Here is a 21,085-nt window from a genome sequence, read left to right as displayed (position 1 = left end):
TGTTCTAGCCAAAACAGGCAACAATTTGTACCCCGTAAAAAAAAGGCAACAATTGTGATTTTCACCAATGCGTTGTTCTAGCTTCTAGGGTACTGAGCCTGATGGCCTGCTCCGTTTTTTGCAGTCATATGTATTCTGTTTTGAAGGCATAACTAGAAGCACGCACACTCTGTAGAAGAAGAATACCGATGGACAGATACACATACTTGATTCGTATTGAGTAGTTGGCAAGGCCTTGACGAGCAACATTCTGTATTTCTGTTGTGAATCAGGTCGTCTATGTTCGTGGTAAGCGCTGCCTGAAGGTGCTTCCTTTCACGTGTTTTGTAGCGACTGACTTTAGAAACCATCGTTGCAGAGTGGGCTGCATGTGCCTCCAATACTCAATTAGTCCCACCTCGCTAGTTTAAGGGACGCTGGAGTGGTTTATAAGGCGGGACACGGCTGGTTGTAGCACGACCTTACTTGAACAGGATCTGTTCTATCGGCTCGTACCGCTGCATCCTTTACCAATAAGGAGGCAAGCACTTCAGTCTGGTTGATGCAATCTGACCACTGGACCAGAGCGTGATTAACGGCTAGGATTTCACCTGATGGGTGCATCCGTTGGCTGTAGAGGATCGTTCCTGAATTGGCATCTGCCTCTACAGGGTGGCCCAGTGGTTGTCTGACAGACTACAGAAACCTTTTTTTTTCCTTTTTCGCTGTACAGCTAGGATATGGTTGTATAACATCTGGCAATTACATTCAGTTGTTGTTCCACATGTACCTCCAGAATAGATTGAGTTAGCGTTCAAGTACCCAATGCAGCTTCAGGTTCAGGGTGAAATCCATGGATTAAATCATCTGAATTAGCTAACTTTCAGGAATCTATGAAGGCTGGGCTGCACTAATCCTTTGAAGATGCTCCAGTGTGTGATGATGTTCACAAAAGAAGATTAACGGCTTACTTAAGAGTTTGAATTATATTATCCAAAAGATCAAGTCCCAAACTAATGCCAGGGCATTGCAAACTGACAACTGAAACAGAGGTGACAGGTGGAACAAATGCCAGGCAGAGAACCTGATATACCTGTCCAGGTGAGTTCGCCATCAATATGTGCAGAGATAACTGAATTGGCAGTAGGCAGTAGCAAGTGGAACAAATCTCTCCAGCACTGTCTTTGTAGAATAAGTAGTACACGAGGATCCAACAGTACAAAGTACAACAGTCGATCAGTAATCAGCAAAACCCTCTTGGGGATGCAGAGGTGCTCTCACCCCCATGCTTGTTTCAGCGAATGTAGAGTCCAGCACTCATATTTGATGTTCGCTTGGCTGCAAAAGGATGTCGAGGCTTCAATTCATGATCTCTACAATCACCCAATTGGCTACAAAATTCTTCTTACAATTGTTCGCTCTTTTGAATTTGTTTAACCACACAATCTCTCTTCTTAACCACACATCTGAAACTATATACTCCGTATGATGTAGGACTCATCTTCATATATAGGACCTGAATAAATATTTCTCCACACAGAAACTATTTTACATCCTTCTTGCAAAAACAAAAGTGCACATCTCAGTTACAAAGCTCCACGCGCACGCCGTCTACGACGACCATCTCACCGGCTCGCGGGACGAGCGTGACGTCCAGCCGCCGGTCCTGCCCGCACCCGAGGTCCTCAACCAGCTCCCGCAGCGCGAACCGGTACGTGAGCGTCAGCCTCCCCATGCCCCGGCCGCCGCCGTCGCCGCCGCCGTGCGGCAGGTTCTCGAAGGTCCCCGCGAACTCGGTGTCCTGCGGCCCCACCCGCGCCTCCTGGCCTTTGGGCACGTTGACGAGCACGTCGAACTTGGCGTACTCGCAGGGGTCGATGGTGACGTCCACCACCAGCACCTCCGGCGCCGTCTTGCTGCTGCCGCCGCTGGCCCGGGCCTCCTCCGGCCGCTCCACCGTCACGTACTCCTTCCGGCCCTTCTTCAGAGCCACGGGGAAGGAGAGGGCGGCAGGGACGCGTGGGCCGGTGGGTCTGTCTATGCCGGTCGCCGGCTTGGGCCGCTTGTCCTGCCACTCCAGCGTCTCCCTCTCCTCGTACGTGTACCCGAGCCTGCGGGCGTCGAGGACGTCGCGGACGCTGATGCGCACGGGCCGGCGCTTCTCGTCGTAGAAGACGAAGCTGGTGTCGCGCCAGTCGTCGCCGGTGCCGGCGCCGGCACCGAGGAAGTCCTCGTTGCCGAGCGTGGTGGTCCAGAGGTGCCACATGCGGTCGACGTTGGCGTGGTGCGAGTAGAAGACGGGGTCGCGCCCCGCCGTGCCGAGCACCCCCATGTCCCCGCCCACCCAGATGTGCACGGCGGTGTGCGCGGCGTTCTCGAGCGAGCCGGGGGAGCCGGGCGTGCCGCCGGCACAGAACTTGTTCCCGTGGAACTGCAGGGCCGTGTCGACGGCCATCTGGCGGTAGATGACGGAGAGGTTGTTCTCCTTCACGCAGGCGTCGTCGGTGCAGAGAGGAAGATCGTTCTCCGCGCCTGGGCCCTTGTTGAGGTCCATGACGGCGGTGACGTGCGCCGGGTCGCGGTTGGCGTCGTAGAGCGGCGAGGACGCGTCGTTGAATATCGGCGGTAGCATCATCCCGTCCGGCGCGTCCCAGTTCCAGTACGGCAGCGCGAAGGCGCTGTCGCCGATGAGCTCGCCGATGATCCGCTCGAAGAAGTAGATGTACATCCGGTGCCACGGCGCGAAGATGGACGAGAAGTGCACGTCGAAGTCGATCTCCGGCGTGCCGCCGCCGCCCCCGGCTGTTCGCGTGGCCGCCACGGCCGCCGCGGTGACCTTGTAGTGGAAGTTGCAGTAGGCCTCGTGGATGGCGGCCTGGCTCTTGAAGCTGCGCGGGTCGCCGGTAGCGTCCAGGTCTCTCATCATTTGGACGCCGGCCTCGTACTTCCTCACGTACTCTGCGTCCGCGGCGACGAGGTGAGCCGGCCGGCGCACACGCAAGGGGCCGTTCGGTGGCGGCAGCGCGCTGAAGTCGACGACGTCCTCGGGGCGGTACACGCCGGGGCAGTTGAAGCCGTCGGCGGAGACGCACCTGATGACCTTGTCCGTCACGGGCACGGTGACGCACGTGGCCGGCACGGATTCGCCCGCGGCCAGCGCGAGCCCTCCGAGGTTGATGGCGCCGGCGGCTCCGACCCCGGTGAGGCCGAGCAGGACGTGCCGGCGGTCGAGGCGACGACGCACCGCCAGGTCGTCATCGCCTGCGCCCGTGGCTTTGCAACCGCACGACAAGCGACTGCGACGGACCTGTTTGCGCCGGGCCACTGGCTTGCTTAGAGGAAGGCATGCAGAGGTGGCGGCCGTGAAAGGCAAGACGATGAAGCTAGAGCTCGCCATGCCGCGTGCGAACACGAATAATACAACCATGGTGTGGAGCAACTTGTCATAAAAAGGGAGATGAAGATCGAAATGTCACGTGTGCAAAGTAGACATATGCCTACCAGCGTGCAACCAACAACGGCATGAGACAAGACGTACGTACGCCGGTAGCGTCGACGTCGGGCAGATCGCTCGTGTCTTTTGAAGATCGGCGAATGGTTGCAATGCACGTGTGTGCACATCATTTTGCTGCAAACTAGGACATGCTGTTTCCTGCAAAACTAAGATTCTTTTGCAAGGAAAAGACGTCCACGTTCGACGACCAGCACGTACGTCTACCAGAAACCGCGTTCCACGGTCCATACGTAGGAGTACGTACGTACGTGTGTGGCCACTGGCCATCGGCACGCAACTTCCTACGTGCACTCCTACAAATATCGACCGTGAGCTGCGTCGCAGTCGTTTCCAATAAAACAACGGTTTGTCTAATTCATATTTAAATGTTTTCTAAATATGTCACATCTAAATTCCCATAAATAAGACAGCAACAAAAAATAAAAAAAATGCTGGGACAAAAAAAATAGACCACAAACATAACACACATTAAATTATGTCGCATTTAGATGTGTTTTAGACAGACCTATGAAACAAAAGCACGTTTCAGCTTTTCAATGAAACAAAGTTGCGGTCAAAACATATTGGTGGCCAATCCATGCATTCATGGATACGTTTGGTCTGGTCGTCTATTCCATTTTGTTTTGAGTTGGAACAGTATCACAAAATGCTGCTCGACACATGCATCCACACAGCCGTACCGGTGAATTTTTTTCATGTGGTCCACTCACACACACGCTACGCCACGCCGACCAGCAGCTCCCTCACGGGATTGAGGATTAGAGAGAGAGAGAGAGGGATTAACTCGAGACACACGTCAGAGAGCCACCCCACGTGCGTCTCGAAGCATCGCTCGGGCCTGGCTCTCGAAAAACTGCCGATTCGGCCGTTCCCAACGGGCCAGGCCTAGGGGTGCTTTAAGAACCGTGATATGCGGGCTCAACATTGTATGCGAGGGACTAAACAACCAAGGTCCGAAAAGATGTTGCACCGCGCGGGCTTGGTTGGGCTTCATACGGGCAACCAAACACGCCCCTAATGCATGCATGCCTCCAATGTGCATAGTTTGGTTCAAATATGATATATTGTTTTGGCTTAAACTGATGGCTGGATAGTTCCATTTTGCAAAAATTGTGTACCTTTTATAGGTTTTTTTCTATTCACACCTAACTCTGTAGTAGTTTATCTGCAATAGCCCAAAGTCTTTCTACGGTAAGATCCAGGACAATAAGTTCCTTACATATCTGAAAACAGGATATGGATACTGTTTTTTTCTTAAACTAAACATAACAAGGAATATATGAATAAATGATCTTTAGTAATAGACATGTCATGTAGGAGCTTACGTCGTATCATACAACAAACAAAACTTCACCACTAAAAATACATACAAAAGCTGTGCAAAGTTTACACAAGTTAAACATCTCCAGCTAACTATATTAAAAATGTCTAGTTCAAACACTGTAACAACTCCTCGCTGCTGTGCTGGCGGTGCTCACAACGATCCGCGCTTCTAAGCCAGAATTCATATTGTTAGGCGACAATTTAGGCTGGTTACCACGTCTCGGGCCACTTCCTAGGCGGCGCTTCCTAAATCTTGGGCAGTTTTCCCCTAGGTCCGCGTTCTGCATCCCTTACGTGAGCAAGAGAGGCCGCAACTCCTCTCATGGTCTTTTCTTTTTTCTTTATTCTTTATATATGCATTTCGTCCGTCGTGCAACAAAGTTTAAAAATGCAATTTTAACACAGTTTATATTTAGCACAATGCATGCACATCTTTCAACAAAGGATATTACAACAGCACCATAAATGATTTAACTAATCATATTTAGAAACATTGTTATCTCATTAATTACTATGATTTAATTATTATTTTAATGTATTAATTATGATTGTGATTGTATACAAACATTTTGTTACATAAATATAAAATTTTAGTATAAATATTAAACATATATTAAATGTCCTAAGGGTTTAAACTTTGACCCATTACCTACAGAACGGCCACCGCCGCCATGAGAATTATCCGAGTCGGCAACCTATTGCAGCATTCTGCAGTTCTACATGGAAAAATAACTTATCATTACCATTAGGGCACCGAGTGGTAGCAGTCAGTCCACATGAATATACTGATTGACTTTTATTGCAGTGTCATTGGTTGACGGTCCGACTACTTAGTTACGGGTTACTGTGAACGTTAAGTGTTGACATCTTTAACCTCTTATGCCGAGCTAATGTAGAGTTAAGTGCTAAATAATAGAGTATTCGAGTAGGGTTTTTGGGTTTCACGCTTTATTTATTTACGCAAATAGTTTGATTTTTTTAAAATAAATATATATTAACATATTTATATCTAAAAAATGAGTTCTCTATTTTTTTTAAACAATTGACATGTTTAAAAAATAATAAAAGAACAACCAGAATTTATAAATGGAGTAAATATAGTTGGCAACGTATATATTTGGTATTATATACATAAATAGTTTTCACATAATTATATGATTTTTTTATATATTTGATAATGTAGATATAAATAATTTCTTTATAAACTAGGTCAAAATTTGCAAAGTATGACTTTTCAAAAATCTACATGCACTACAGAACAAAGGGAGGTTATATAGGAAAAGAAAAACTAATATCATTCATGCACATAAAACGTTTGTCATGTACTCCCTCCGTAAACTAATATAAAAGCGTTTAGATCACCAAAGTAGTGATCTAAACACTTTTATATTAGTTTATAGAGGAAGTATTTAGAAAGTGTTCATCTCATGTTCAATAGCTTGCACCCAACTCATCAGAAGCAGAGCAGGAGCCGGTTGCCAAATTCATCTTTCGCTCATGGAGTCTGCCGCAACCGTGGGATCAGTGGGAGCATACTACCGCTTGTCACCACCTTTCGCTGCCAAACGTAGAGCAGAGTATGTCATTGTGGCCAGCATTTTAGTCCTTCAAAATGATCGATCTTGTTTGGTAAAAGATGCAGTATTGAACATCATATCTTGGTTAAGGTAATCCTTGAGATGGTTGCTAGTTTTGATAACAAATGATTTGGATCTCCATTTGGTATGGAGCAATCAAATTTCAGGCCATAAAAGATAAATGGATAGGAGTATGCGGCGACGCCATACAACGCCTCCCTCCACCTCTAGGGCGTGTTTGGTTGCTTTCGCTATCGGGCCTTGCTCAGAGGGGGGAAACGAGCCAGGCTGAGCAGGGCCTGGGTAAGCAAAAACAGGGTCAAAAACGTAGATGACCAGTTGATTGGTTCCCTGCATTGGGGTCTTGTCATCGAGATGCAATTTTCACCCAGCGTTTGGTTGCATACATGCATATGTACCAGCGTTAACAACAAAACTTAACAGCCATCAAGTTGGGCTTGACATTTCGTCAAACACTTTGAGCGCGCCGGAGCTTCCACTGCCCATCGTGCCTACCACCAGCTCCTGGCGATCGTGGATGCGCCCAACTCGCTGCCGTGGCCGTGGCCGTGGCCGCGCCCGGCTCGCCGCGGTCGTGGACGAGCTTGAGCTGGCTGCACCCAGCTTCGGAGACGTCACACCGCCTCGCTGGCTCGCTGCTCCACCACCAACGCCGTCGTCTTTGTCGTCGTCGTGGCCTCGCACACCGGCTTTAACAATGTCTGCTGGCTGTCCACCCACCTCGCCGTGCCGTTGCCCTCGAACTTGATCGATATGAAGGAATCTGCAGACCGATCGATCTGCCCGTGAGCCAAAGCGCAACCAATTATTGCATCCGTACGTCGTACGAGTGGCAACTTACCATCAAGGCTGGCGACGGAGGCGGCGGCGTCGCCCTCGACCTTGGTGTCCTTGTCCTCGCAACCGCCACCGCCGTCGTGGTCGTGGCCGACCTCGTCGGGGTGGTGGTGGTGGTGGCGGGAGGAGTCGAGGCGCTGGAGGAAGGAGCAAGCACGACCTTGGGGAGCGAGCTGGAGATGCTGCCGGTCCGGCCACGAAGCGCCCGACAGTAGGGCCGCGCCGACAAGTAGCTGGCGCCGTTGGCCGGCAGGCGCGCGCGGTCGCCGATGTTGCTGGACTTGGCGGCGAGGAGCAGCAGCAGGCGCCGTGGGCCGGCGGGCGCGCTTGGCCGCCGCCGTTGCTGGACATGGCGGCAATGAGCAACAGTAGGCGCTCCAGGAGGCAATGCGTGCACACGCCGACCAGTAGCTCCCTCAGGGGATTGAGGATTAGAGAGAGAGGGATTAACTCGAGACACACGTCTCTAGAGAGCCACCCACATGCGCCTCGAAGTATCGCTCGGACCCGGCTCTCGAGAAACTGCCGATTGGCCGTTCCCAACGGGCCAGGCCCAGGGGTGCTTCAAGAACCGTGTTATGCGGGCTCAACCCTATATGCGAGGGGCGAAACAACCGAGGTCCGAAAAGATGTTGCACCGTGCGGGCCTGGTTGGGCTCCATGCGGGCAACCAAACACGCCCCTAATGCATGCATGCCTCCAATGTGCATGGTTTGGTTCAAATATGATATATTATTTTGGCTTAAACTGATGGCTGGATAGTCCATTTTGCAAAAATTGTGTACCTTTTATAGTTATTTTATATTCACACCTAACTCTGTAGTAGTTTATCTGCAATAGCCAAAAGTCTTTCTACGGTAAGATCCAGGACAATAAGTTCCTTACATATCTGAAAAAAGAATATGGATACTGCTTTTTCTTAAACTAAACATAACAAGGAATATATGAATAAATGATCTTTAGTAATAGACATGTCATGTAGGAGCTTACGTCGTATCATACAACAAAACTTCACTACTAAAAATACATACAAAAGCTGTGCAAAGTTTACACAAGTCAAACATCTCCAGCTAACTATATTAAAAATGAACAGAGGACAATGAGCACGGCAACTGGAAGGGCGACCGTGGCGACTGGACGGGCGACTGTGCGCCAGTCCGCGGCGGCGCAGTCCGCAGCCGGAGATCGCCGGTGCGTCGGAGGGTGGTTCTTGGCTCTCGCTGAGTCCGACGAGGAAGATGCCGACGACGATGGGGATGCATCCGCGGCAGGGTCGCCGTCCTCACCGACACCTTCGGATCTCATTTGCGATCTTTTCCATGCAGGCTATAGCGAAGATGAAGTGGCCATGACGATCGATCAGATCCTGCCACCTGACGATCCGGCGCGTATCGGTCTCCACGCGGGCGAGAAAAATGAGATGGTCCGACGCGTTGTTCATCGGAAAATGGCGGCGCTCAAACCCTGGAAGGGTCCTCTACCTAAGGTGAGTCTTCCGAACCTTACGTTATTCGATATGATCAGGCTGGAGTCATGGATTACTGTGAAAAAGAAGAAGAAGGCGAGGCGGCTCGCCGCTCGACAGTCACCGGCGACGCCCGTGATGGCCGCGGCGGCGACAGAGAGTTCGAACGCCAGATCGCGGATGCGTTGTGATGGGCCGGTTCAGACTGAATCGGGTCCGCAAGGAGTTGGGCCAGAGTCAGATGGGTATGTGGCCCAGACTAGACCGGGCCATACTCCTATCCACATCATGATCCCATGCACGTACGAGGGCGAGCGTTCTATCTCTCGTGCGCTGTCGCTGCCTGGTTCTAGGGTTCGCAAGCACGGGACGAGAGGCTTTCGAGTTTGTGGAGCTCGCCGGGCAAGGAGGATCCCGCCGCTCGTGGATATGGCCGGACGCGGGGCTGCGCCGCCGCCAGCCAAGTCATCCGGTCCAGCGGGACGGGGTGTGGTGGTCCAGCCGCCAGCGGCGGGTGCCGGGCGTGGATCCCTGGCACCGCCTGGCCAGAGGCCGCCGGCAGGCGGGGGTGCGGTGCAGGGTAACCCGGGCCGTGGCCTAGGCCACTCGGGCGTACGGCCACCGGGGCAGATGCCCGTAGCTGCAGGCCGGGGCGGGATGAGGCCACCGGCGCCGGCTGCGGCGCCCGTCCCACCGCAGGCCGCGGGTCGTGGTGGACCTCGGTCGCTAGCGCCGGGCGGGACTGGTGTGGCCCCTGCTGGCCGTGGTGGTACTGCACTCGGGGCTGGGCCGACGCCTTCGGGCGGGCAGCCGCGTGCCGCACCTCCGCCCCACTATGTCGTGAGGCCGGCTCAGAACCGGACGGGTCCGGCACAGAAGACGCAAATTTCTAGTAATAGAGAGCCCAATGATCCGCCCCGAGACCAGTGGGGGGATGATGGGTTTGATGCGTATGGTGATGGACAGCATCGTGGTTCCTCTTCCACGGGAGGAGGTCGTGGCTATGCCTGCCAGAGTGGCAGGTCTGCTGAGAGGCCATTTCTCGGCCCTCCAGGCGGATTTGTCGAGGGAGCATCAGGCCCAGACCACCGCCAGAGAGGAGGCTTTCGTGGCCGTCGTGGTGGTCGGGCTGGGGGCCGTGGGAGGTTTCGCCGACCGCCTCCGCCTCCGGCAGTTGTTGAACATGCCGCGTCAGTAGTGGAGACCGACCTTACCTCCACTGATATTCCTACCCAGGCGATGGAGGTGGTGACAGCCTTGGCCAGTGTTGAGGTTCCTGAGACTGAAACTGTGGCCGACAGGTCTGATGCAGAGCGGGCGTCCAAGTATGCGCGTAAGAAGGAAAAGATGCTCTGTTACCGTTGTGGTGAGAAGGGCCACTTCATTGCTGAGTGTGTGGCCGAGCTGTGTGAGTCGTGTGGCAAGCCAGCACATGCCTCGGGGGAGTGCCCGTTATTGCGTGACCAGGCTCGGTTGCTGACTATGTATGGTGTCTATTGTGCCAAACTTATGTTCTTTGAGTCACCGGCTGCGAGAGAGATTCCGGAGGAGACCCTGATCTTAACCACCGGGATTGTGAAAGCTACCCAGGGCGAGGTGACTGAGGCTCAGATTGTGTGCAGGCTTCAGGAGCTGGTTCCGGGGGACTTTCGTTGGGAGCTGGTTCTTCTCGAGAACAATGTTTTTAAGATTGATTTTCCCACGGCGGATGATTTGCAGAGATTGCTGAGCTTTGGCTTGTGTAGAGTTCCTGGCACAAAGTGCATTCTAGAGTTTCATGAGTGGAAGAAGGTGGAGCCTAAGGAAAAGCCACTTACGCAGGTTTGGTTGCGGTTTTCAGGGGCTCCATCTAAGCCTTTGCAGGATGCTCGAGTTGTGGCCAGTATGGGTATTATGGTTGGGAAGACGGAGAGAGTGGACATGGATTTTACCCGTGCTCATGGGGTGGCCCGGATTTTAGTGAGTGTCCTGAATATTGAGTTCGTGCCTGATGTTGTAAACTGGACTTATAGGGGAGAGGTGTTCCCGCTAGAGATCGAGTTTGAGGACACTGAACTATTTGCTGATGTGGTTAATGGGAATGATGTTGATATGCATGAGGGTGACGGCAGTGCGGGAGCCAATGGGACACCGCCTGAGGAGTCGACACATGAGGGGTCTTTCAGATCTCGCCCAGATGCGGCTTCACCCGGGAATGGGACCGGGGTTGAGCAGGCAGCATCGCCACCGGTGCCTATGACCTCGTTGCGGTTTGGGTCCTTTGAGCCAGCATTAGCGCCTCCCAAACTCTGGAGTGACCGGGTAGAGTCTGATGATATGTTCGAGCACACGCTTCCTCTGTTGGAGTTTGAGGGGGCTGGCGGATCTGTGCCTGGACGCTTGGAGAGGGCCTCATCGGCGAGGACTATGGATGGAGTTAGGGTGGGGGTGCCAGAGATTGCTTCTCTTTCCCTTCCTCCTCCTTTGGTCGAGGCTCTGGCGCAGATGGCTGCGTCGGAGTTGGTGCTGGGGGAAGGGGTTCGGGCCAGGAGGCCTTGACTTCTCCTCTCCATAGCCCGACGCCGGTGACGTCGGTCACGCTGGGGTCGGTCAGCGCTGGTGGAGTGAGGCCGAGGCAGGAGGCTTCGGCTCTTGCTACTCCGGTTGTGGAGGCGATAACCGCATCAGCAGCAGTGCTAGGGAGGGGGGCTGGGGCAGGGTGCCTTGGCTCCTCATTCATCTTCGACGGTCAGGAGGACCGTGACTCCGACGCCGACGTAGATCCACTCGGCGCCAGCGGGTGAGGTGGGAGGAGGCAGGGGGCAGGCGGCCCCTGCCATCCCTTCTCCTGTCGTACCTGTGGATCTGGACCCCAGCGTGGGGCATTTGACTGAGGGGCTTGGGAGCCCACAGCTGCTTCCTCCGGTAACCTCGGTTGACCCTTTGAGGGACTCAGCGCGAGGCGTTACTAGGGAGGAGGTCGTTGCTTTTGGCGGGATCCCGGACCCCATCTCCACGGGGATACGGATGAGTGCTCGTATCCATGAGCTCCCGGAGGTTGATGATATGCAGCAGCGATGCGCTATGAGGGCGGCCAAGCTTCAGGAGGCTGCGATCTCTTCTTATATGTCCATCAACATATCTAATTCTTTATTGCATTTTTCTAATGAGGAGATTATAAATAATGCAAACCAATTAGGAGTTTCACCAGGTGCTACTGATAGTGAGGTTTCCAATTCGGTGAATGATCTGTTAGATTTGGAGGCGGAGCGTGCCTTAGAGACTATTCGTAATCTTGCAGCGGTTAAACCGATGAATGATGATGGGATTGATGCATTAGGGGTTAGAGTGCTCGATACTTTGTGTGCGGATCTAGCACCCCCCCAATCCTGAGTCTGAGGACGATGATGTGCCCCTAGAGACTACCGAGGGCAGTTTCGTTCAACCCGGTTATGAGGACCGGGCGTTAGAGCCTAGTAAGCCAAAGCGCAAGTGGAAACGGAAGATCTATCCCGATTCTGCAGTTCGTAGGAGTGCTAGGATTCGGACTACTAAAAAATTCCACGACGAAATATGAAAGGAATCTTTTGGAATAGCAGAGGTCTAAAGGACTTGGCTAAAAGAAGGTTTCTTGCTGAGGCATGTTTAGAGCAGCGTTTAGATTTCATTGCTCTATCGGAGACTGGTAGAGAAAACTTTGCACCCCAATTTCTGTCCTCTCTTGCGGGTGGTATTGATTTCGATTGGCATTGCCTCCCTCCGCGAGGAAGATCGGGTGGTATGTTGCTAGGTATGAGATGCGATTCGCTTGAAGTCCGAAGTGTAGTAATGGGCGACTTCGCGGTTAAGTTTCGAGTCAGGTCTAAAGTAGATGGTTTCAACTGGGCTTTGGTGGCGGTTTATGGTGCCGCACAGCCCGAGCTTAAACCGGAGTTTCTGGCGGACCTTGTTCGAATCTGTGGGTCACAACAGCTCCAATTTTAGTTGGGGGTGATTTCAATATCATTAGGAGGAGAGAGGAGAAGAATAATGATAACTTTGGCGGCAGGTGGTTGTTTATGTTCAATACCATTATTGAAAGCCTGGATCTGAGGGGGATAGTGCTTTCTGGTAGAAATTTTACCTGGGCTAATGCTCTGCCAAACCCAACCTACGAAAAACTTGATCGAGTTCTCGCGAGCGTGGAGTGGGAACAAAAGTTCCCTCTGGTTACGGTGCAAGCTCTCTCGCGGGGAATATCCGATCACACACCCTTGTTTCTGGACTCAGGGGAGCCGAACCATGTGGGTAACAAGAACACCTTCTCTTTCGAGATGTCATGGTTCGAACGCGAGGGGTTCTTGGACTTGATTGCCAGGGAATGGGCTAGGGGAGCAGGAGGTACGACTGCGGTCGAGCGTTGGTAGAATAAGATTAGGCATTTGAGAAGTTTCTTACGGGGTTGGGCTAAACACCTCAGTGGTGTGTATAAGATTGAAAAGTATAGACTCCTTTCTCTTATACAGGCCCTTGACATAAAGGCCGAATCCACGATTTTGATGCCAGCTGAGCTCCAGGTTAAAACTGAAGCGGAGAAGAGGTTGAAAGAACTGCTCCGCGAAGAAGAATTGATGTGGGCATTGCGTGCTAAAGTCCGCAAAGTGGTCCAAGGGGACGCTAATACTCAATTCTTTCATTTGATTTCTAATGGTAAACACAGAAAGAAGCGAATATTCCAACTTGAACAAGATGAGGGCACGATTTTAGGACAGGATAACCTAAAAACATATATTACCGAGTACTATAGGCAGTTATTTGGACCTCCAGAGGATAATTGTGTGTCCCTCGATGAGTCCAGGACTGAGGATGTGCCTCAACTATCGGCTGCCGACAATGATATTCTGGTTGCCCCGTTCTCAGAGAAGGAGGTGTTTGATGCTATTGCACAGTTGAAAAACAATAAGGCGCCCGGACCGGATGGATTCCCGGTCAAGTTCTATAAAAAGTGCTGGCACATTATTAAGGGGGATTTATTACCTATGTTCCACGATCTGTTCTCTGGACAGCTTCACTTATTTCACTTGAATTTTGGAACTATCACACTGCTTCCTAAGAAAACGGATGCTGTGAGAATTAAGGAGTTCAGGCCGATCTGCCTCCTCAATGTTAGTTTCAAAATCTTCACCAAAATCGGGACTAATAGGCTCACACAGATTGCGCATTCTGTGGTGCAACAATCCCAAACTGCTTTCATGCCGGATAGAAATATCCTTGAAGGGGTGGTAGTCCTGCATGAAACGCTCCATGAAATCCATTCCAAAAAATTAGATGGAGTAATTTTTAAGGTGGATTTCGAGAAAGCATTCGATAAGATCAAATGGCCATTCCTCCAACAGTCATTGCGTATGAAAGGATTTGATGAAGCCTGGAGCCGACAGGTTGAATCATTTACGCAAAAAGGTAGTGTGGGAATTAAAGTTAATGATGATATAGGTCATTACTTCCAGACACATAAAGGCCTAAGACAAGGAGATCCGATGTCCCCTATCCTGTTTAACATTGTGGTGGATATGTTAGCAATTTTGATTGGAAGGGCTAAGGAAAATGGTCAAGTAGGTGGATTGGTATCTCATCTTGTTGATGGAGGTGTATCCATCCTTCAGTACGCCGATGATACAATTATCTTTATGGATCATGACTTGGCCAAGGCGAGAAATATGAAGCTTGTGTTATGCCTATTTGAACAATTGACCAGGTTAAAGATTAACTTTCATAAGAGCGAGCTGTTTTGTTTTGGTAGAGCCAAAGAAGAACAGGAGGCCTATAGGCAATTGTTTGGGTGCGAGTTGGGAGAGTTACCCTTCTCTTACCTAGGTATTCCAATACACCATCGCAGGCTGACAAACAGAGAATGGAAGTGCATAGAGGACCGATTTGAGAAGAAACTGAGTTGCTGGAAAGGTAAGCTCATGTCATACGGAGGCCGATTAATCCTGATAAATTCGGTGCTCACAAGTATGCCTATGTTTCTCCTATCATTCTTTGAGGTCCCAGTTGGTGTTAGGAAAAGACTTGAACAAGATGAGGGCACGATTTTAGGACAGGATAACCTAAAAACATATATTACCGAGTACTATAGGCAGTTATTTGGACCTCCGGAGGATAATTGTGTGTCCCTCGATGAGTCCAGGACTGAGGATGTGCCTCAACTATCGGCTGCCGACAATGATATTCTGGTTGCCCCGTTCTCAGAGAAGGAGGTGTTTGATGCTATTGCACAGATGAAAAACAATAAGGCGCCCGGACCGGATGGATTCCCGGTCGAGTTCTATAAAAAGTGCTGGCACATTATTAAGGGGGATTTATTACCTATGTTCCACGATCTGTTCTCTGGACAGCTTCACTTATTTCACTTGAATTTTGGAACTATCACACTGCTTCCTAAGAAAACGGATGCTGTGAGAATTAAGGAGTTCAGGCCGATCTGCCTCCTCAATGTTAGTTTCAAAATCTTCACCAAAATCGGGACTAATAGGCTCACACAGATTGCGCATTCTGTGGTGCAACAATCCCAAACTGCTTTCATGCCGGACAGAAATATCCTTGAAGGGGTGGTAGTCCTGCATGAAACGCTCCATGAAATCCATTCCAAAAAATTGGATGGAGTAATTTTTAAGGTGGATTTCGAGAAAGCATACGATAAGGTCAAATGGCCATTCCTCCAACAGTCATTGCGTATGAAAGGATTTGATGAAGCCTGGAGCCGACAGGTTGAATCATTTACGCAAAAAGGTAGTGTGGGAATTAAAGTTAATGATGATATAGGTCATTACTTCCAGACACATAAAGGCCTAAGACAAGGAGATCCGATGTCCCCTATCCTGTTTAACATTGTGGTGGATATGTTAGCAATTTTGATTGGAAGGGCTAAGGAAAATGGTCAAGTAGGTGGATTGGTATCTCATCTTGTTGATGGAGGTGTATCCATCCTTCAGTACGCTGATGATACAATTATCTTTATGGATCATGACTTGGCCAAGGCGAGAAATATGAAGCTTGTGTTATGCCTATTTGAACAATTGACCAGGTTAAAGATTAACTTTCATAAGAGCGAGCTGTTCTGTTTTGGTAGAGCCAAAGAAGAACAGGAGGCCTATAGGCAATTGTTTGGGTGCGAGTTGGGAGAGTTACCCTTCTCTTACCTAGGTATTCCAATACACCATCGCAGGCTGACAAACAGAGAATGGAAGTGCATAGAGGACCGATTTGAGAAGAAACTGAGTTGCTGGAAGGGTAAGCTCATCTCATACGGAGGCCGATTAACCCTGATAAATTCGGTGCTCACAAGTATGCCTATGTTTCTCCTATCATTCTTTGAGGTCCCAGTTGGTGTTAGGAAAAGACTGGACTTCTATCGATCGCGTTTCTTTTGGCAGGGTGATGAGCTTAAAAGAAAATACCGGCTTGCTAAATGGGATATTATCTGTAGACCGAAAGACCAAGGGGGTCTTGGTATTGAGAATCTAGAAGTTAAGAACAGATGCCTTCTTAGCAAGTGGCTATGGAAGCTCTCATCGGAGAATGATGCTATGTGGGCTCAAATCCTTCGCAGCAAGTATCTCCAGACAAAAACTTTATCCCAGGTTACAGTCAGGCCGACTGATTCACCTTTCTGGAAAGGACTGATGAAAGTCAAACAAGCTTTGTTTAATAGGATGAAGTTTGTTGTTGGAAACGGCGCTAGTACACGTTTCTGGGAGGATACTTGGCTCGGCGATACACCCTTGGCCATCCAGTATCCGTCTTTGTACCGTATTGTCCGACGACATGAGGTGTTCGTCGCCTCGGTATTTCAATCTCCCCCCTTAATATTCAGTTTCGACGGTCGCTAGCGGGCAATCGTTGGGAAGAATGGCTCCGTCTAGTTAGGAGACTGATGGAGGTTCAGCTTTCTCAACAACCCGATGAATTACGCTGGAAACTGACTAAGTCTGGAATATTCACAGTCAAATCAATGTATATTGATGTTATTAATTCGTACTCCATTCCTACATCCAAGCATGTTTGGGTTGTCAAAGTTCCTTTGAAAATAAAAGTGTTTATGTGGTTTGTTCATAAACAAGTTATTTTAACCAAGGACAACTTGATAAAGCGTAATTGGACAGGACCTACTAGGTGTAGTTTCTGTGATCGGGATGAGACAATCAGACACCTCTTTTTTGATTGCCAGTTGGCCAAAGTCCTTTGGCGGACGGTCCACATTGCTTTTAGTATCAATCCACCGAATTCTGTTAATGCATTATTTGGGACATGGCTTAATGGGATTGAGCCTAACTTAGCGAGACACATTCGGGTTGGAGTTTGCGCGTTGCTGTGGACTATCTGGACTTGCAGAAATGATTTGGTTTTTAAAAGAATATCACGTATCCATTTTTTGCAGGTTATATTCCGAACCACGGCACTGATCCGTTCGTGGTCGCTACTCACTCCGATGGAGGCCAGGGAGCATTTGGTTACTGGATCTTTCCGCTGGGAGATGGTAGTTCGGGATATCTTCAACCGATTTGGATGGCGGTCATGTAATAGGATAGGCAATTAGTTTACCTATCTATCTATTTTTAGCCAGCCGGTTGTGGCGTCTTTTTATGTCTAGGTTGTGTTTCTAGCCTTGTATGGCTCTCTGAGCTTTCTCTGCTTTATTTTTACTTTTCGAGACCTTGGGACCATGTTGGCACTGCTTTATTTGGTTAACAAGAAGGCCGTATGCATCACTCTGATGCAGAGGCCGGGGAGCCCCCTTTTCAAAAAAAGAAAAAAACTATATTAAAAATGTCTGGTTCAAACACTGTAACAACTCCTCGTTGCTGTGCTGGCGGTGCTCACAACGATCTGCGCCTCTAGGCCAGAATTCACATTGTTATAGCGCGCCACTTTAGCACTTTTAGTGCGCCGGGACCAACGTCGCTTTTGCAGACGCTCAAAAACACACGCACAAAAAGCACACAGTGCAAATTGTGAAGCGCACGAATTCGGAGCCCAAAATATGCTGCGCGCGATAGCGTTTTTCAGCGCGCGCCCAAAAACTTTTAACGCTACATCATCTACTGGAGCTGTGCGGCGCAAAAAAAACATTTTAGTGCGCGGAGCTCTTTTTGGGTGCCTGTTGGAGATGCTCTCAATCGACAATTTAGGCTAGTTGCCACGTCTCGGGCCACTTCCTAGGCAGCGCTTTCTAAATCTTGGGCAGTTTTCCCCTAGGTCCGCGTTCTGCATCCCTTAGGCCCCTCCCAATGCTCCACCTTATACAGGTGCTAAGCCTTCCACGTAGGCAAAAAATCTGATATGGCAAGTTATTTAAGAGGAGAGATATGAGTGTGGTGACCCCAAGAAAAACCAATGCTAAGCGCGTGAACCTAGACAAAACATTTAAAGAAAGGGAGCCCACCAATACATGAAGAGCTTTAGTTGCTAAATCATTGAATGAAGCAAGCTTAGCAACCATAAGCTAAGCACCTATGCATTGGGGAGTATAGTTGCTAAGCTATTTAATGTGCTTAGCACCTCATCTAAGCACCCATGCATTGGCAGCAGCCTTACGTGAGCAAGAGAGGCCGCAACTCCTCTCATGATCTTTTCTTTTTTCTTTATTCTTTGTGCATTTCGCCCGTCGTGCATGCATTAATTACCAGCTGCACTTTCTAAGCACGCAATAGTACTATTATTTTTTTAGGAACGTACAGTAGCATGCATGGCCGCTACTAGTAGTAGCCTACTTGTGTCACTGGCATGTGGTTCCTTACAAACTTACAATACTTACAATCTTTACTTCTTCTGTTCGGTGGAAAGTGTACTCACATTGAGTACATATAGAAATTTTACAATAAATTATGGAATGCGGTAAAAATGCATTGAAAATGTGCAAGCCATCATCTCTCTTCTCTTTAATTATTCAATCTTCAAGGAGCCAAGTTCGTGTAGAAATTAAGGAAACCATATGTAATTGTTATTGGTCTTGATTACCGTGTGATGAGGGAGAATCATTTTTTTCCTACTTTACGTGCATTGAGAGGATAGAAGTACATTCTTTTGTGAACAAATTTTAAAATCAAATGTACATTTTTCACCGAACAGAGAGAGTACTTGTCTCGTGTAAAACTGTCTGCAAAAACTAACCAGCCCTCGCGTCTGCCTCCTAGCCACCACGCCCCCTCCTCTCCCCTCGACGTCACTGGTGGACTCTGCCGGGAGAAGCCCGCCGGGATCCGGTGGCGGCGGGGCCACTTCTTCCCTTCGGCTTCGGACGCTCACGAGTGTGAGCCCATGGCAACGGGCGGCGGAACTTGTTATTTAAAAAAAATGTGAAACTTGTTATTTGTGGGAAGCCGAGATGTGCTCAAAAGAGAAATGGATCCGTGGGAAGCCGAGATGCGCCAAACAAAAATAAACACGTGTGTGGGTTTGGTGCAGGCCAACCCGAAGGCAGCGAAGAAGATGATGATGTGTCGAAGGCAAAGGGTGGTTTCCGATGAAGACAGGACTGTGTTGGCTGGCTGATGATGCCACCTTTGGGTTTTTGCATTGCCGAAATGATTTGTATTTATGTTTTGGCGAAGAAGCTGTGTATTGTGGTTTGGCTTTGCTTTGCGTTCCATATACGACCAGTTTTTTTTGTCACTTCAATTTTTTTACGATTCATAGCTAACTAAACATTATTTAGCTAGGAATTGTAAAAAAAAATGAAATGGCAATTCTGAGAGAAACTGGATCAATTCATTATTTAGTTAGTTAACTTCTACTACTAGGTTAGCTGTCAGCGGTGCCTCTCCAATCTTGGCCTCCTCTTCTGGTTCACTCTGCTCCTTCTTCACGACCATGTGCTCCTCCTCGCCGACGACCGGCGGCGCCCGGCTGCTTCTTAACCTCGTCCTCTTGTTGATCATTCGTCTTCTTGAGGACCTTGCGCTCGAGCTGCTGCCTGAAGGTGCGCGGCTCGAAGCGCGGCGTCTCGGCGCCATCCCCTTGGACGAGCTCCGGCATCGGGCGCAGCAGCACGGAGTCGGGCGGCGGCTGGGCGAAGACGACCCAGGAGACTCGCACGGCCTGCCGGTTGACGAGCACGCGGTGGAGCACGCTGGTGTAGCGCCCGTTGCTGAGGATCTCCAGCGCGTCGCCGACGTGGACCACGAGCGTGCCCGGCTCGTCACGCGCGGTGACCCAGGTCTGGCCGTCGCCGGGACGGAGGACCTGCAGGCCCGGCACGCCGTTGGTGAGGATGAAGGAGAGCGCGGACACGTCGGTGTGCGCCTCCACGCCCACGGCCAGCTCCGGCTGCGGGCACCGCGGGTAGTAGTTGATCTTGAGCTTCAGCAGCAGGTCGTCCTCCACCTGGGCCTCGCCGGAGGTGAGGCGGAGGCGGCGCTCGAGGGTGCCGGCCTGGACGCCGAGCCCGAGGGAGAGGATGGCGAGGAGCCGGGACGAGAGCGCGCTCACGTGCTCCCCGAAGCTCTTGGTGACGGGCACGTACTCGGGCGGGTATGCCGGCCAGAGCGCGTGGTCGGCGCGGGCGTCGGGGTGGAGCATGTGCAACAGGTAGTCCTCCCACTCCCTCTTCCCGTCCTCGCCGGCGGATCCGGCGAGCCGGCTGCCGTACCCCTCCAACCTCCCCGCCGCCGGGTCGTTGGCGTAGGCCTCCTTGTCCTCGATCGGCATGCGGAAGAACCCCGTGCCGGCGCCGCGCAGTGCATCGATGAGGTCCTCCGGGATGCCGTGGCTGGCCACGTGCATGACGCCCCAGTCCTCCGCGGCGGCGCGCACGGCGTCGACGACGGCGAGGCTTGCTGGGGAGGCCGGGTCCGCGGCGTCGAAGGCGGCCACGTCGACGATGGGGATTCGAGGGGAGCCCGCCGCGGACCAGCAGGCCGCCGCCTCGGCGTAGGCGTCGCCCAGGCCCTGGCGCTCCTCCTGCGGCCGCACGTACTCCGCCGGGATCGCCGTCGCGCCGCTCATGCTCAGCGCCTCCACCCGCGCCATCGCAGTTTGATTCTTCTTCTTCTTCTTCCTCCTCCGGAGGTATGCTATCACTTGGTGATCGGATTAGTTGCGACGAGAATCGATGGAGTTCATGGATGGTTTACTTATAGTAGATGAGAGATGAGAAGAATCCATGGCTTGGTTTTGGTTAGGTGGTTAGCTCCAACTTTCCATCACGCGCCAAAAGCAGAGCAGATTTCGCTTCCAACCACACGCACGCACATGCTGCATGCTATCGTCCAACTCCATTTTTTGTTTTTTTTTTGTGCTACCAAACTGTAATCTCCTTAGCAGAAACAGTGCGTGCTGTGATATCGATGCCGACACGAGATGCTGTCACGCTGGGCTGCACCTCATGTAGGCCCTAGCCTCATGTTTCAA

General features: G+C 50.8%; 3 protein-coding genes, 1 non-coding gene and 2 pseudogenes across 4 annotated transcripts; 3 read left to right on the top strand and 3 right to left on the bottom strand.

The window, feature by feature from the left end:
• The first annotated feature begins 455 nt into the window (after positions 1 to 455).
• Positions 456 to 677, top strand: LOC125517816 (small nucleolar RNA U3). The gene has a single exon (XR_007287821.2). It is a non-coding gene; the product is annotated as a small nucleolar RNA U3 (small nucleolar RNA).
• Positions 678 to 1,487: 810 nt separating this feature from the next.
• On the bottom strand, positions 1,488 to 3,422 carry LOC125515314 (polyphenol oxidase I, chloroplastic). Its single transcript, XM_048680765.2, has one exon. The coding sequence runs from the start codon at positions 3,404 to 3,406 to the stop codon at positions 1,562 to 1,564; it is 1,845 nt and encodes a 614-aa protein (XP_048536722.1). The 5' UTR covers positions 3,407 to 3,422; the 3' UTR covers positions 1,488 to 1,561.
• Positions 3,423 to 4,199: 777 nt separating this feature from the next.
• Positions 4,200 to 7,913, bottom strand: LOC147963530 (uncharacterized; annotated as a pseudogene).
• A 437-nt stretch (positions 7,914 to 8,350) lies between these two features.
• LOC147963528 (uncharacterized) lies at positions 8,351 to 17,273 on the top strand. Its single transcript, XM_087529610.1, has 2 exons — positions 8,351 to 8,737; positions 17,115 to 17,273. The coding sequence occupies exons 1-2, from the start codon at positions 8,351 to 8,353 to the stop codon at positions 17,271 to 17,273; spliced, it is 546 nt and encodes a 181-aa protein (XP_087385736.1).
• LOC147963529 (uncharacterized) lies at positions 8,768 to 11,254 on the top strand. The gene has a single exon (XM_087527619.1). The coding sequence runs from the start codon at positions 8,768 to 8,770 to the stop codon at positions 11,252 to 11,254; it is 2,487 nt and encodes an 828-aa protein (XP_087383745.1).
• Positions 17,274 to 19,422: 2,149 nt separating the features above from the next.
• Positions 19,423 to 21,085, bottom strand: LOC125516214 (leucoanthocyanidin dioxygenase 2-like; annotated as a pseudogene).

The sequence above is a fragment of the Triticum urartu genome, chromosome 6A (genome assembly GCF_056163025.1).
Source record: "Triticum urartu cultivar PI428250 chromosome 6A, HENAU_Tu73, whole genome shotgun sequence".
In the NCBI taxonomy this organism is placed as follows: Eukaryota; Viridiplantae; Streptophyta; class Magnoliopsida; order Poales; family Poaceae; genus Triticum; species Triticum urartu.
Note: the sequence above shows the minus strand (reverse complement) of the source record. Positions and strands in the feature narration are given on the sequence as shown.

Excerpts from the sequence above, each read along its gene's own strand:
- LOC125515314 (XM_048680765.2), bottom strand. The coding sequence starts at position 3,406 with ATGGTTGTATTATTCGTGTTCGCACGCGGCATGGCGAGCTCTAGCTTC.
- LOC147963528 (XM_087529610.1), top strand. The coding sequence starts at position 8,351 with ATGAGCACGGCAACTGGAAGGGCGACCGTGGCGACTGGACGGGCGACT. Across the intron at positions 8,738-17,114 it reads GGAAGGGTCCTCTACCTAAG|GTTATATTCCGAACCACGGC; the intron begins GTGAGTCTTCCG and ends CATTTTTTGCAG.
- LOC147963529 (XM_087527619.1), top strand. The coding sequence starts at position 8,768 with ATGATCAGGCTGGAGTCATGGATTACTGTGAAAAAGAAGAAGAAGGCG.